At 50.9% G+C, this 16,083-nt stretch overlaps 1 protein-coding gene across 2 annotated transcripts; it reads right to left on the reverse strand.

The window, feature by feature from the left end:
• Positions 1-561: 561 nt before the first annotated feature.
• On the reverse strand, positions 562-16,018 carry NCSTN (nicastrin). 2 transcript variants are annotated; one of them, XM_089299714.1, is made up of 18 exons: positions 15,920-16,018; positions 14,621-14,725; positions 11,863-12,032; positions 11,333-11,456; positions 10,119-10,240; positions 9,533-9,678; positions 8,634-8,784; positions 8,225-8,334; positions 7,805-7,957; positions 7,066-7,170; positions 6,824-6,901; positions 5,816-5,988; positions 3,736-3,838; positions 3,526-3,621; positions 3,151-3,238; positions 2,709-2,863; positions 2,212-2,424; positions 562-1,305 (listed from the first exon to the last, which is right to left on the reverse strand). In XM_089299714.1, exons 3-18 carry the CDS (start codon positions 11,936-11,938, stop codon positions 1,183-1,185), a joined length of 2,016 nt encoding a protein of 671 aa, XP_089155840.1. In that variant the 5' UTR covers positions 11,939-12,032; positions 14,621-14,725; positions 15,920-16,018; the 3' UTR covers positions 562-1,182. The 2 variants fall into 2 exon arrangements, with proteins under 2 accessions (XP_089155840.1, XP_069933580.1); XM_070077479.2 differs by lacking the exon at positions 11,863-12,032.
• Between the last annotated feature and the right edge of the window lie 65 nt (positions 16,019-16,083).

Consider the following 16,083-nt stretch of genomic DNA (forward strand, 5'->3'; position numbering starts at 1 on the left):
GGTCTACCAGAAGCCCACCACCAACATAAAGCCCACACTCCTGAGCAGGCCACCCAGGAGCCTCTGTGGCCTGGCTCCAGCCTCGCCGCCTGGCTGCTCGTGGCTCGGCCACACCAGGTAACTTGCCTTTTCAAATCACACAGCACTTGTACCTTGTCTTCATTCTGTGCTTCCACACTTGGTGAATGTCTTAAATCTCAACTCCAACACCACCCCCACTGTCTTAGATCCCTCTGTGCTACCAGAGTGCCCCGGATGAGCCACAGTGACTCCATCTATTGCACTGGACTGCACCCGGCTTGAGTGTATCTGGCCCTTCTCTCGCCCTGACGTGAGCTGCTCAGGGTGAAGTGGTGTCTTGGTGGCATTGAAACGCCATCCTTTCCAAGAGAAGGCATGTGCCAACGCTGGTCTTACAAGAGGGAGCCAGGGCTCTGCCAGGAGCTCTCCTTTCAGGACTGTGTCCGGCCCAGCCTTCCTCTTGGGTCCTCTGGAGACCAAGAAGCTGTCCGGGCTCACTGAATGAGGTTGTCTGGGCAGAGGGATGAGTCACAGCACAAGTCAGATGGGATAACCTATTTTAATGAAACCCCCTATTTATATATTTACAAAAAAAAAAAAAAAGAAAAAGAAAAAGAAAACAACAAAAATAGAAATTACAGCTTAATAAAAAGTACAACTGAGCAGTGTGTGCTGGAGGCGGGAATCTTCCCAGCAGCACACCCACCCTGAAGTGCCAGGTGAGGACCTGCAGAGGGGGGGACGGGAAGGAGCACGCTCAGTCCGGACGCCCCCGCCCCCAGTGTTCCTTCTCAGGGCTTCGAGGGGAGGGGTGGGGAGCAGAGGGAGGTCCGAGGCAGGGTGGAAAGAGAAGAGGGATCCTGAAGGGTGGCAAATGAGGGTGGGAGACCAGGAGTTCAACAGCAGCAAGAAGCTCCTGTTTGTAATTCCAGAATCTGGCAGGCGTAGGAGAGGAGGAAAGGACGGGGAAGGGGTTGGGGAAATGGTAGGGAATAGAGGCGACTTGTTCCTCTCTGTCTCTTTTGGACAGTTCCACTCCCTTCTGTTAATCCCAGTCTGAGGCAGACTCAGAGAGCTTCCAGTGACAAACTAGTGGTTTGTGTCCCAGTGGGACTGATGATCTTGGAAGTGCAGAGCTGGCGGGACACGCTGGGGTCCTCCTTAGTAAGACACAGATCCTGGCTCGCGGGGAGCAATGAAGAGGATGTCGGCCTTGGCATTGACGCAGTAGGTGACGATGAGCGAGAAGGCGAGGATGCCGAAGCCTACCATCAGGGTGAGGAACTGCAGGGTACGGGGGAGGAGAGGAGGATTCTTGGGGACGTGGCCGCAGTGGGCCACTGTTTGGGGCTGGCAGATATGGGGATCTGGGCTTCAAGCACCAAGTAGGGGAAAGTCACAGGCAACTTAAATCTCCCCATTGGAAAATGCCATGTCTCTGTCCTCGCATCTACCTTGTATTAGATTTTTTTTTTTTTTTTTTTTTTTTTTTTGACAGGCAGAGTGGACAGTGAGAGAGAGAGACAGAGAGAGAAAGGTCTTCCTTTTGCCGTTGGTTCACCCTCCAATGGCCGCTGCTGCAGCCGGGCGCACCGCGCTGATCCGATGGCAGGAGCCAGGATCCAGGATCCAGGTGCTTTTCCTGGTCTCCCATGGGGTGCAGGGCCCAAGCACCTGGGCCATCCTCCACTGCACTCCCTGGCCATAGCAGAGAGCTGGCCTGGAAGAGGGGCAACCGGGACAGAATCCGGCGCCCCGACCGGGACTAGAACCCGGTGTGCCGGCGCCGCAAGGTGGAGGATTAGCCTATTGAGCCACGGCGCCGGCCACCTTGTATTAGATTTTAAGCATCTTGAAAGTAGGACCCATGGCTTTGACCCTCTCCTGGCACTTACAGCACTGACTGACTTATGGCAGGGGCACAGTCATACTGGACTGGCTCATCCCAGCTGGGCCAGACGGGAATGGAGCTGTGGAAGAACTTCCCGGATCCACAGGGGCTCTCCAGAATGAACACAGACTCCAGCCGTCGGTGAGAAAGCCTTCCCCTGGGACACACTGGCTGACCAGGGACAGATTTGCCGCAGGTTTTTAACGCAAATCTGAGGCGAATGGACGTGGGCAGGAGCTAAGAGACGTAAAAAGGAGTGACAGAGATTTCTGCCACCTGCCTCCCCCAACCCCTCTCACCTCAAGCTCTTTGCTGGCGATGAGAAATATCCGGGCACGGATGTCCTTCCAGCGGCTCTCAGTCCATGTGGAGTATTCGGTGGAGCTCCACTGACTCAGTTCGAAGGCAGGGGACAAGGCCCTGGACAGCCGTGCCGTGGAACGCACACAGCGGGGCAGCCGGTCCGTCTTGTTGGAATTCAAGGGGCCCTGAACCCATGAGTACTCATAGAGCTGCAGAGGAGGAGAGGCCACACTGTGGGCTGAGGTGATCCTCTCACTCGGCCTCTCACCTCAGACCCACACCATGCTCCAACCAACCACGCCCACTGGCTGTCATCGTCCCACCCTTTAGACTCTGTTTCCACCCAGGCTACTACCTCTTCAACGCTCATGTTCCAAAGGCTGCATCCCCGACCTGTCCAGCCCACTCCCCAGGCCCACCTAGGCCCAGCAGATATGCCAGCCGTCCGCAGGGAAAGGGACCTGGGGCATCTCCGACACCCACCACCACTCACATCCTTGTTTTCACTCGGGACTTTACTTGGGTCTTGGCACTGCTCTCGGGTGAGGTTCATCACCGTGCCGGTCAAATTTGCCAAGGCATACTGCACCACGTAGGTGGTGTTGGTGGGGCTGGAGACGGCGATGTAATGCTGAAGAGGGCTGTCGCCTGATTGCAGACCCAGGGAAGGGGACGATGGTTGGTGGGAGGTGGGGCAAGGGCAGGCAGAAACAAGGAAAGTCCAAAATTGGCAGGAGCCAGAAGAGGGAAGGTTAAGTGAAAACAACCCAACAAACACAGGGAGAAAGAAAAGTAAAATGGGGAAGGGGGAACAGGGGCAAAAAAAAAAAAACACAAAAAACAAAAAAACAAAAAAACAAAACAACCAGTAAAGGTTAAACAGAGGTGATGACCTTTCCTCAGCTAAGGGTCCCGTCTGCACACCACACGCTTACCCAAGTAGGACCGGAGGTCGTGCCTGAGGATAGACTGGAACCAGGAGTTGTTGGCTCTGATCAGAAACCCATAGAGCAGGCGGGTGACCTAGGATTGGAACAGCGACAAGAGAAAACCCTGGGACTTGGAGCGGGCCTAGGGAAGGAATTCCAAGCGGAGATCCAGTCATGGGGCAGGAAGCGGGCTGGCCAGGAGGACTGGAGCTGGGGGATGGAGATGAGCCGTGAGGGTGTACACGGCTCCCATCCACGAGCTCTCTGGGGCACCAGGTGCACCAAGCGTTAAGGTTTGGGAAACGAGACAAGGGCCCTAAAGGACGGGGGCAATCTGTGCAAACTGAGGCGGAGAAGGGGCTGGGGCCCATGTGCTCCTACCGTTTGGGGATCAGCCTGGACTGTGTGTGTGAAGTTGGTTCCTCCTGCAAGCTCGTACAGTGCGCGTCCCAGCACCGTGGCCACATTCGCCAGGGCCTGCGGTAGGTGAGGAGTGGGGCTGAGTGACCGTCTCTTCCATCCTCAAGCACTGACCTCCTCGGCACCTTCACCGCGTTCCCTGTGCTCCCACCCAGCCGGGGTCAGTGCTACCTTGGCAGTGTCTGTCACTAAGTTCAGGTCCTCTTCAGGGCTCAGCCACTCTGGATAGACCACATTAATGTTCTCAGCGGTGTCATAAATGCTCTCGTAGTATCTGCCAGGAAAGTCGGCATGAGCCTTGGCTACACTGAGCCAACGCTCCGCCCCTTTGCTACTCAAATGGCTCTGATGCAGGAACGTAGCACCTTACTTTTCATCATCCAGAGGACAGGGGAAGAGAGAAAATCAGGACCCCACATTAAAGGAAATACAGAGAATAGCAGCAGTAAGGGTTGGGGGTCACTAGGGAAGCACACAGACTTTCCTAGCAGACAAGGTCAAGAAGGTAAATGGGCCGAGGTCTTTCAACACAGGATGATCTGGGCTGGCGATGCACGAGATCGGTCAACCTGATTTTCAGAGAACTCTGACATGCATCAGGACTACCGTACGACTGTGTGCTTCAACGTTTATATTGAGGGTAGCTGACAGTGGGGGAAGGGAGTGGGGTCAGGCAGGTGGTAGGATCAGGTCTGCTCACAGATATATAAGAATATACCAAGGCCAGTGCTATGGCGTAGCAGGTAAAGCCATCGCCTGCAGTGCTGACATCCCATATGGATGCCAGTTCGAGCCCCAGCTGCTCCACTTCCTATCCAGCTCTCTGCTATGGCCTGGAAAAACAACTAGATAGCCCAAGTCCTTGGGCCCCTGCACTTGCTTGGGAGACCCAGAAGAAGCTCCTGGCTCCTGGCTTCAGATTGGCACAGCTCTGGCCACTGTGGCCAATTGTGGAATGAACTAGCAGATGGAAGACCTCTCTCTCTGCCTCTCCTTTCTATCTATGTAACTCTTTCAAATAAATAACTAAATCTTAAAAAAAAAAAAAAAGGAACAAACCAGGAACCAACGCTGTGGCATAGTGGGATAAGCCATTGTCTACAGCGCCAGCATCCCACATGGGTGCTGGCTTGAGTCCCAGCTGCTCTACTTCTGATCCAGCTCCCTGCTAATGCACCTGGGAAAGCAGTGGAAGATGGCCCAAGTGCTTGGGTCCTTGCACCCGTGTAGGAGATTTGGAAGAAGCTCCTGGCTCCTGGCTTTGGTCTGGCCCAGCCTCAGCTGTTGTAGCCATTTGGGGAATGAGCCAGTGGATGAAGACCTCTCTTTATCTCTCTCTGTCTTTCCCTCTCTCAACTCTATCAAAATAAATAAAGTTTTTAAAAAAATTTTAAAAAAGGAATATACCAGATGGAGTCACCATCACAATCCTTGGGGGGCCCCAAGGAGGTAGGTCTTAAAAGAGGAGCTAAAAGAAAAGAACTCCCAGCCTCGACTGTCAGAGGACCCCTGTCCCTCAGTCAGCTCAGCCATAGGATCAAGTCCAAAGTGTGTTCAAACAAAATTATCCCTCATCCCAAAGTGGTGCAGAAGACACCTGACCCTAACTGCTGCAACCCTCACTCCCCTGAATGAATGAAAATGTGTTATTTCGCTGGGGTTGGAGAACTGAAGCTTAAGCATTTTTGCTTAGACACTCATTTGGCCCCAAGGAGGCTGAGGAACTCAGCAATCCAGCCTGAGTAGGAAGTGCCCTCCTGTCCCAGGACTCAAGGGTACCATGGAGCAGGAAAGCGAGGACTAACAGGGCCTCACTTCTTGTCTCTGGAGCACCCCCCCCTTAGGGTGCATTTCCATCCTTGTGCACCTACCACACGGCAAGAACAGGTGCATTAACAGTGTCTGTGGCACCCTAGGCAGGGCCACGGACAGGGACTGCTCTCTTTCCTCCAGCCAAAGGAACCCCAGCTTGCTTCCCCGGGCTCTTGTTTGAGATGATGCCCTCTGCTGGCAGCCCTGGGGAACTCAAGTCCCAGGAGAGCTTGAGAGAAGCAGAGCCAAGGCTGAGGATGGTGTTCTGAATCTAAGGAGGTGGCCAGGTCTGGCGTGAACAGGCCCCAGAGCCAAGAACACAGACTTACTAGAGGGTTTGGAGGGGGTTGATGTGGGGAGAGGAGAGAGTGTGAGCTTTCTCATAGTCTGCACAATACACTCTCTCTCAGAGAATGAGGGTGCAGAGCCTGACTCTTACTTGTTGTGGAAGGAACCAGAGTGGTCGGCCAGAACAACACCAGAGATGTTTCGAGCTCGAAGAAATCGCTGCAGAGAAGATGGTGGGAGGGCCTGGGACTCACTCAGCCTCCTGAGGACAACATCGGGGACATCAGCACCACTCCTCTCCAGTGTGGCCAGGAGTTCCTCCACCTGGGGAGACAGGGCAGATTAATGCATGGGAGGCTGGGGACAGGAGGCCAGCTTGGGGAGCTACCCTATGCTCTCCCAGATCTATATTCCCCAAGCCTTTTGGGAACAGAGCTCTCTGAAGTTCCTGTAGCTCTCACCATTCTTTTCAGAGCTACAAAATCAGGGCACAAAGTGGAGGCCTGTGTTTTTTTCACATTTATAGGTAAATCCCACTGTCCTCGGGCCACTGCCTTCCTCTCAGTGGCTGCTTCACTGATCACCTGCTGTACAGAACCGCAGGGAGCAAATAGTAAGGCAAAACTGTAAGCTGGATGCCAAACGGGTAACTGATTTTCTGAGTACTACAGGAGTCCAGAGCAGGGGCGACATGGAAGGCAAGAGTGGCAGGAAGAGGACTTCATGGTAGAAAGCAGGCTTAGAGCTGGACCTGGAGGGGAGGAAGGGTCTTGAACAAGCACTGAGGAAGTAGAAGACGACTGGGGTAGGGCATCTGACAGAGCCAGGACTGCACTTCTGGCAGGGCAGCCTTGACAACTGGATCTATGAGGCAGCAAGGAGAGAAAGGACACTGGTCACCACCTGTCCTTCCTGGGCAGTGGCAGTCTGCTATGCACCAAGTGATCAGAGAACTACCCATCCAGAAAGCCAACAGGAAGTCGCTCGGCTCAGGATTCTTCCCAGCAAGAAACAATGGCTGTGGTGTTCCTCCTTCACCCAACACCTAACCTGATCCCGTCTCACAGGCCCTGGGGGTTGGTGAGGACAGGGCAGGGGTTGGGGATGGGGCCCGTATACCGAGCTGCTGAAGCAGGAAATGAAGAGATGCTCTGGTTACCTCGGTCCTTACGGACTCATTTTTCTGAGACATGGGATCCGTGTGCATCCAAAGCTCTAGCGAGGTTCTCAAGGCCACCTTGGGGAGAAGATGAAGAAGCAGCAATCAGTCTCCTGTTCTGGCCCTTGTCTGGGGGAAGGCAGTCAAGGGAGAGGCGGTGGTACCAGAAGTGAGCACAACAGGACCACAGAGGGGCAAGCTGTGAGTAGGAAGGGGAGGGGAGAAAGACACGTGCTGCACACCTGTCCCAGCTCCACGAACGAGGCGATGTTCTCCAACGGCACAGGAAACTTGCCTTTCTCCATGTCGTACACCATTCTCGAGCTGCCAATGTAGTCAAAAGTTTCCTGAGGCGTGGGCATGGGTGAGAAAGGAAACAGACATTCCAGATGGTCAGAGCAGCCCCAAGAAAGGCCAGGGCATCAAAGCAGCAGGCAGGAAGGCTACTGTCTCGGGTCCTCTCAACTGTTAAGTCAGCTTCCAGGCACATGACTTCCCCTCCACCCACCACCCCCTGGCCTGTGACCACTCCTCACATGTATGCATCACAGGACTTCTTGTGCCCAGAAATGGGGAAAATGTACTTCGTAAATGCCCAAGGCAACCCACAGCTGCTTTGTGCCTGCTTCTCAACTCTCGCCCTCCTCCACCCACTCAGCCATGGCTGCTATGACCTTATTCTGAGGCCAGGCTGTGTGCCAGTGGGTTCCTGGGTGGAGGGAGCAGGAAAGGGATCCAGAGAATGAAAGTGAAAGGATGCCTCAAATAGATCTTTTCTCAGTAGGGAATCTAGGAGGGGGTTACATTAACTCAGGGCGTAGCAGGTTTAAAAAAAAAAAAAAAAAACAGGAACGCAAAGAGGACACACATGAGGGTGTATACAAAAGACAAAAGCTCTGTGCTGATCCACAACTTAGGTCCAGCGCTGAGGTCCTCCCCACACCCTCTCCTTCCCTGCCACCCCACCTCAAACAGCCCTACCCCTTGGAAGAAGGCAAACATGACGTTGCGGGGCAGGGTGTTCACATCCGGTGCCTTCTGCAAAGCTTCAGCTGCAGCCAGCTGGGTGACGAAGGAGGCAACAGCACTTTCCGCGCCCGGGGCCACGTTCCAGAAAAAGGAGCGACTGTCCAGCTGGGTACAACAGAAGAAAGGCAGAGGGAGTGCCCTTTAAAACCAGAAATTAGGTCCAGGCCTAAACGTTCCCCACAGTTTCAGCAGAGAGGACACATGTATCCTGGGGTGATGAGCACAGCCTAGGAGTCCCACAGCCTAGATCCTTCTCCATTTGAGACCCCCCCTGATGCCTGATGCAGCAACTCTGAAATCCGATATTCCCAAGAGCCAGGCCAGGTCTTTCTGTGCTAATCCTGCCCATCCCGATCAGGGGCCAACACTCACCCGGGTGGCAGCAATTACAACCCTGTCATCAGGCTCCAATGTTCCCGATGTATTTATAGGCTTCAGCATGCTCCATACGTTGTAGTCAGACAGGGGGTCACAGACGATTTCTGCATGGACACAGTGGGCCATCAACAGGACTAGGGGAAAGGGTAGCTGTACAGAAAGCCTCTGAGCCTCCTCTGACCGTGGCCCCTGACTCTGCATCACTTTCTCTACCTCCAGCTCTTCCAGGTTGGTTTCGCTGCCACCACCCACTTCAGCTACACGCTGTTGAAGCTGTCCAGAAGTGTTTCTACTTCTACCCAGCACTCTCTGCCTGCGCCCTCTCCTTCCCTACCAAGACCTCCTTTGGCCAGCTTCTCCTCCCCTACCCCGGTACACCCAGCACGGCCGGGATCTGCCCTACCTGGGTTGATGCTGAAGGAGCTCTGGATGGAGCTGCGCCGCATGCAGGTGGCAGTGCTGACGACAGCATGCATGTGTGAGAAGAGCTGCATGGCACACAGCGGGAAGGTGGGTGCTGAGCCGTTCTGACTCAGGTTGTGATCGTGGTAGCACTGGAAGGGGGAGATGGACCCCACTGAGACAGCTAGCTGTGGAGCCCTCCCTTACTTCCCAGAAAGAGGAGGGCCCAGCTCCATCCTTAAGCCACTCCCATTTGGGAGACATCAGTCCCTGAGCTATAGTTGTCCTAGTACAACCACAGGATCTACAAGGTCAAAGAGAAAAACTCATCAACAGGTGCAAGAGGACACAGACGCAATGGCTTGGCTTGGGCAGATGAAATTAACCCACCCCAAATGCCTGGTCTAATGTGGATCATCAGCCACTGCTCTTAATGTGACTTGATAAAAGAAACATTGAACTAGAGGTCAAAACTAAGATCCAAGATCGCTTAGACATCAACTCACCATGAAACTTTGAACATATCTCTTAACTGCTCTTTGTGTCAAGAATGAAGACACTAGACTAGAACTGGTCCATATCAGAGCTAAAAAGAACCTGAGAAATTCCCAAATTGAATGTCTCAATTCCTAGTCCAATGATCTTTTTACCTTATTCTTAACCAGTGCCGAATACCTTGCTTCAGATTATTCTTTCCTTTATTATTTTCTTCCAGTCTAAAAACCTTTAATGCTATGGTATCAGGCAGGAGAGAAACAGGAGAGGGGAAAACGAGAAAAAAATACTTCTTGGTTCTTTTTGTAGTGCATCTTTCATAGGTTGCATTAGAATGAGCAGTAGGATAGCCTATAAATGACGCTCTTTCTAGCCAGAACTGGCAAGAGCTGGCAAAATCCTTACCTGTTTGATGACCTTGGTTTCATTTTCATCTTCAAGAAGAAATATAGGGAAACTGAAGTCTTCATAAGCCAAGCCATTGCCCTCAGGGTTCCATGGCACACCTCTGCAGTGAGCAAACTCTGACCCGTAAGAGCTGGAATAAACACCTGATGGGGGGGGACGGGGGGGACAGGGTGAGGGACAAATGGGTCATTGATGCACCAAGCTCTTAGGGACCCAGTGAAGGATAAAGATGAGAATTTCACGGAGTTGGAACTGAGAGTTCAAAAGGAGGCAGTGGTGCAAAGGAGGCCTGACTCTACCATCACCCCTACTGAAATAGAGAGCTACTGGTATCAGGGAACCCGAGGTTGGCAAATTAGGGGTCTGAGCATGTGACAAGAAGGAATGATGGAAGGTCAGTGGAAGAGGGGAAGCAAGAGACAGAAGGGATGAGTGGCACAAAGAAACACTTCTGTCTGGGAGTCAGCTGCTCACAATCCACACAGACAGGCACACACACACACCCCCTTCACAAAGACATGACACTGAAGCAACAATGAGCCTTGTGTAACAATAGGTTTTGCTAGTTGGTTGAGGTTCTTACCAAACCCATCATTTGGGCACTGCACACTGGGAGAGAAGCCTGAGGTGGAATTGGGCTTGGCTATGGTCACTGCAAGTCCAGCAATGCGGCTGGTTCTCCCCTTCAGCTTCTCCATTGTCTCCCTGGAATAGGGAGGAATACCATGAAAGGACAGGAAAGCGTCAGACAGGTCATTGCCTACCCTCCAGATGGCAACAAATGGAGAATTAAGGGATGCAGAACTGTCGACTCATTTCTTCCTTTTGCCAGTCTCTAACTTCTGATTCCAGACTAAGGTCCAAGCTGAACTCAGGGCTCATCTCTCCTGCCCCTGAGTGACCCTGGTACTCCTGTCTTCCCTAGAATCTTTACTCACTACAGCTCTATTCTGATTTTTAAATTATTCTTTTTTTTTTTTTTTTTTTTTTTTTTGACAGGCAGAGTGGACAGTGAGAGAGAGACAGAGAGAGAAAGGTCTTCCTTTGCCGTTGGTTCACCCTCCAATGGCCGCCGCTGCAGCCGGCGCACCGCGCTGATCCTGGCAGGAGCCAGGAGCCAGGTGCTTTTTCCTGGTCTCCCATGGGGTGCAGGGCCCAAGCACCTGGGCCATCCTCCACTGCACTCCCTGGCCATAGCAGAGAGCTGGCCTGGAAGAGGGGCAACCGGGACAGAATCCGGCGCCCCAACCGGGACTAGAACCCGGTGTGCCGGCGCCGCAAGGTGGAGGATTAGCCTATTGAGCCACGGCGCCGGCTTTAAATTATTCTTTTTAAAAATTTTTTTGAAAGGCAGAGAAACAGAGATCTCCCATCTGCTGGCTCAATCCCCAAATGCCCACGACACCTGGGGCTGGGTCAGGCTGAAGCCAGGAGTTGGGAACTCAATCTGGGTTCCCCTTATAGGTGGCAGGGACCCAACCATCCCATTGTCTCCCAGGGTGCACATTAGTAGAAGCTGGAACAGGAAGCAAAGCTGGGACTTGAACCCATGCATTTCAATACAGGACGTGGGCATCTTGAGTGATGTCTTAACTGCTGTGCCCAACGCCCACCCCCAGCTCTTTTTTTAGGTCACGGAGATGACTGCCTCTGATGGTGCTCATTCCTTCCGAGAGCCACTCCTGCACCTCCCCCTGACCAGACCAGGGCAGCCAAGGGAAGCTTTTACTCACACTGGTGTCACTCAATGTTTCCCTCTGTAAAGGTATTTTCCTAGCAGGCACATCCAGGTCTTACCTGGTAAAGAGGTTGCCCTCCAGCAGAACCATGTAAGGAGGGTTGGGGCCATCGGTCAACACCCACTGCAGGTCCTCCATCTTCTCCACAACGTGGATAACTCCTGTGTCCCCACTAATTGAAGCTGCAGGGACAGAAAAGGTCCAATTAAAGCTCCTACGGTTGACATTTCTGACTTTGCCTTCACAGATTCTAACCCTAAAGATGAAACAACATTATCTGGATGAATACAGTCATCTTTGGACTTCAGCGCAAAGCTGAATTGTCCCAGCTCCATCAGGTTAATGGGAGGGAGTGGAGGACAAATAGGCCCCAGAGAACACATTACAACCCTTGTTCACGAAATACCACAGAGGCTCTGTGATCTTCATTTTCTTTCCCTTTTCTCTCAACCACATCAGTCACATACACAACATTGAGGAAATCGACACCAGGGCTGGCACCGTAGCACAGCAGGTTAAGCCACCGTCTACAGCGTCCAGTTCAAGTCGTGGCTGCTCCATTTCTGATCCAGCTCCCTGCTAATGTACCTGAGAAAGCAGCAGAGACGGCCCAAAGCCTTGGACCCCTGCACCCACGTGGAAGACCTGGAAGAAGCTCCAGCATCCTAGCTTCAGCCTGACCCGGCCCTGACCATTGTGGTCATTTGGGGAATGAACCAGCAGATGGAAGATCTCTCTGTCTCTCCTCTTCTCTAACTCTGCCTTTCAAATAAATAAAAAAAAACATAAAAATCTTAAAAAAAACTGACACCAAAGTTTTCCAACCTGTATTTCCCACTGGAGATGTGAGGCTGTATGTCTCTAGCTTGCAGTGCTAGTTTTGAATCTTCCTTTGTGAAAACCAATCCTTCATTTTAAACAGCCAGCCACGAGAACCGTGCTTCTAGACCACAGCACTGAAATACCTGCCATTGGGAATCTGCACACGGGAGAGCAAGGCCCCAACATTTAACTGTGGTCTAAACGCAGAGATACTTAAATTTACGTGGACGGTTCTAACAATAAAATTTTGAGGACTATCAGAGTCTGAAACAACTGTAGATAATATCCAGATACCACTGGATGTTCTGGGTAAAACAAAAAACATCAGTCCTTGTCATGGCATTTAAAACATGGGATATGGAAAAACTGGTATGCAAATAAAAAAATACCTAATTTCAGCTCCAGGAAGGAAGGAAGAATTTACAATATTAGACTGAAAAACCTGGGTTCCAGGTGGCGACTACGCAGTCTTCAGTTGTGCGTGCCTTCGCTGGGCCTTTCATGAGGCGCAGCTTTTCCGCCTCTACTCACATGGCACAGTGGGGAAGGAAGCAGGGAGCAAGGGAGTGGGGAAAAAGAAACACATACAGCTCCCTCTGAGCACTTTAAAGAGTCTGAAAGAAGCAGGTCATTACAACCAGAAAATCCAATCTGGGTCTCACTTTTTCTCCTTCGTTTTATCATGCTGTCAGGGTATAGTTTGCTCAGAACAGACAGATTTGACCAAATAAGACTTAGAAATAAAACATAAACAGGTTGGAAAGGAAACAAGAGCTTCATGAGGAAACGGCTAGAGTCCAGCCCCTCCCCTCTTGTCTCTCTGTATTGGTTCCTGGCTTTAGTCTCTAGAGGCTATTGCTTCACTTCCCACGGGGCTGTTCAAAGAACATGCAGCAGGATGACTCACTTCAACAGGGCCCTGCATGGAGTCCAGCTCCAAGAGCACGGGGCCTGGCCTTTGACGCGGATAGTGAGGTTCTAGCAAGACCAGCAATCTGACAGCACGCATTGGACGTGGATGACTTGGGTCTCCACCACCCTCAAACCCAGAGTAGAAACCTGGTCAAGTGCTTCCTATAGCAGGAAGATGGGACAATTAACATATTCATAACACAAACTACTCTCTACTGTTCATGAAAGAACAAAATATGACAACAGCAAGTTAAGCAACAGAAAAACTGGGATTTGGTCTTCAGATCATAACTTTTTCCTCACTGTGATTCTGATAGTTGTTTTAGAATCACAGTGTCATGGCAATCTATTTTGGAACACATTTACAAAGCACAAGATAAACTTGAATACTTCATTTTCAATGCTTATTCTTCAAATAGTTCATTGCTTTTTTTTTTTTTTATCGAATTCCTGATACCTGCCAACCATTCCAGACATTTTCTTTTCTTTTTTTTTTTTTTTTTTTTTTTTTTTTAAAGATATACTTATTTACCTGAAAGGCAGAGAGAGATGGATCTTCCTTCCACTGGTTCACTCCCCCAAATGCCTGCAACAGCCAGGGCTAGACCAGGACAAAGCCAGGAGCCAGGAACTCCATCCTGGTCTCCCACATGGGTGGCTGGGACTCCCAGTACTTTAGCCATCACCTGCTGCCTTCTTAGGCACAGTAACAGGGAGCTGGATTGGAAGTAGAGCAGCTTGGAACCAGCACTCAAATGTGGGATGCTGGAATTGCAAGCCGCAGCATAACATGCTGTGCCACAATGCCGGCCCCTAGTTTACTATTTCTAAGAAGCCCATTTTGGGGGCCGGCACTGTGGCGCAGGTTAATCCTCTGCCTGTGGCGCTGGCATTCCATAGTGTGCCGGTTCTAGTCCCAGCTGCTCCTCTTTCCCATCCAGCTCCCTGCTATGACCAAGGAAAGCAGTGGAGGATGGCCCAAGTCCATTGGCCCCTGGACCCCCGTGGGAGACCTGGAAGAAGCTCCTGGCTTCAGATTGGTGTAGCTCCGACGATTTATGGCCATTTGAGGGGTGAACCAGTGGAGAGAGGACCTTTCTGTCTCTTACTGTCTGTAACTCTACCTCTCAAATAATTAAATAAAATCTTTAAAAAAAGGGCTGCTTAAAAAAAAAGCCCATTTTGGTCCCAGAAAGATGTCAGAGTGCAGCTGATGACTAGACTTCATGGAATATAAGACTTCTTTCTCCTTGGAAAATAGTATAGTAGGGTAGTTAAAGAGTCTTGGCTTAGAACTTGGGATGCCAGGGTTCAAATCCTGATTTTACTCCAGAATAACCTTGGAACAATTACTGAACTTCTTTAAGTCTGGGTTTCAGAATTTGCAAAATGGTGCTCAGGTTCTCATGGTGGGTTGGTTGAAGTACATATCTAAAATGTTTGGTATACAGAATTTTCTTAAAACTTACTGTTTGTTAATTATCTTGCCTGGTTTGACGGATATTTCTTTATTATTATCTTCTACTCACATCTAATTTGAGTGCTTAGACTCCTAAGCAGGGCACAGACTGAAACACCAATGGCCACAAACACAAACCCCAACTCAACTCACACTGGCAGCCAATCTGATGAGTGGCATTGAGCAGACGGACACAGGGAGCTGTTTTATTTAAGGGGATGTAGATCTTCCTCTCCACTGAGTTTCCCCCACACAAACCTGATGAGAAGACAAAGTGTTAAAAGAAATTGAGAGACACTGGTACTAGCTTCTACCATGTCATATTCTTGATGTATGTATGAAATGGGTAAATCATTCAATGTCGTACTTTGAAACACAAAACTAGCATCCACTCTCACTTCTTGGGCACCCTGTTGGAGCACATAAATGCTCTACCAAGCATCCGGCTAACTGCTTCAGAAGATTACAACATATTCCGTGTAGAGGAAGTACTGGTGAAGCTAAAAGAGAGAAAACTTGATTTGTCAAAGGACGGGTATTTACCCTGTGATGTGCCAGCTTCTGGTTGTATGTGTGGGCACCCTTCCACTTTTCTATCCTGTATGCATATTACATGGGTGCTGGTCTAAGAGTACAGATTACAATAATGAAAAAAAATGAGATTTTTTTTTTCCCAGGAGTCAGAACAGAATTAGGAGACATCTATGTCACACACCTGTCAGTTAATCTAACATCAGTAGGTCATTTGCATGTGCCCACAGTGTAGGCTGCTGTAGCTTCTCCTTTAGGGATCTTAAAACACATGTGAATGCTGGGGAAGGCACAGTCCTGATTATATACAGCCATGTTTTCATTTTAGGGCTCAACCAACAAATAAGCCATATATCGGAAAGTAAGCACATTTACCCACACTATAAAGGCTTAAAGTTCCTCGAGTCAATACTTCGGACTCTCAACAGTTAAGAGTTCCCACACCCTACCCTAGCCTCCCTTCACTAATGAAAGAAACTGAGACAGGGGTTTATGGCGTAATCAACAGAGAAGAAATGATCTACCTTTTAAGCGTGCACAGCACCCACAGAACGAGGCTGTTTTCATCTTTAGAATAAAGTCTAAACGCAGGGAAGGAAGCTAAACTTTCACACCTGCACATTTTGGTTATGAGTGGGGTGGCTGGGCTGTAGGGAATTGAGGCACCGGACAAAGCGGGCTGGAAGTCCAGGAAGAGCCTGGAGCAGGTAATGAAGCGACACGACGTGCCGCAGTGGAGAAGGGACCTACAGGTTCAGGCAAAGGGGGAACTTCTGTCGTGGGAACGAAAGAGAAAGAGGATTTACAGGGTGGGGGGACAGAGGGGCAGAAGGGACCAAAAGGGAGACGCCGGCGCTCGCGTTTGGACAGGTCCGAAGGGTTCCCCTCACACGGCGGAGCTCAAGGGCGAGGGGGCCTCACCTGCCAGTAGGACGCAGAAAGACAACAGGAAAAGAAGACCCGTACTGCCCGGGCCAGGTCCAGAGCCGCCCCTATCCGTGGCCATCTTGCTTCTCCGCTGAGCGGAAGCCTCGGTTCCCCTCCTCTCGGGTAGTGGCCTCTCTAGGCTACCGGTGGCGCCGTCT

Source organism: Oryctolagus cuniculus, chromosome 7, assembly GCF_051225735.1.
Source record: "Oryctolagus cuniculus isolate XC-2025 breed Fujian yellow rabbit chromosome 7, ASM5122573v1, whole genome shotgun sequence".
Lineage (NCBI taxonomy): Eukaryota > Metazoa > Chordata > Mammalia > Lagomorpha > Leporidae > Oryctolagus > Oryctolagus cuniculus.

Bases quoted from the DNA above. Each gene is read 5' to 3' on its own strand.
- NCSTN (XM_070077479.2), bottom strand. From the start codon at position 16,004: ATGGCCACGGATAGGGGCGGCTCTGGACCTGGCCCGGGCAGTACGGGT. The intron at 8,785-9,532 runs GTAAGGATTTTG...TCCCCCTTCCAG, and splicing joins AAACCAAGGTCATCAAACAG to TGCTACCACGATCACAACCT. The intron at 8,335-8,633 runs GTAGGGCAGATC...GTGTCCATGCAG, and splicing joins CTCCTTCAGCATCAACCCAG to AAATCGTCTGTGACCCCCTG.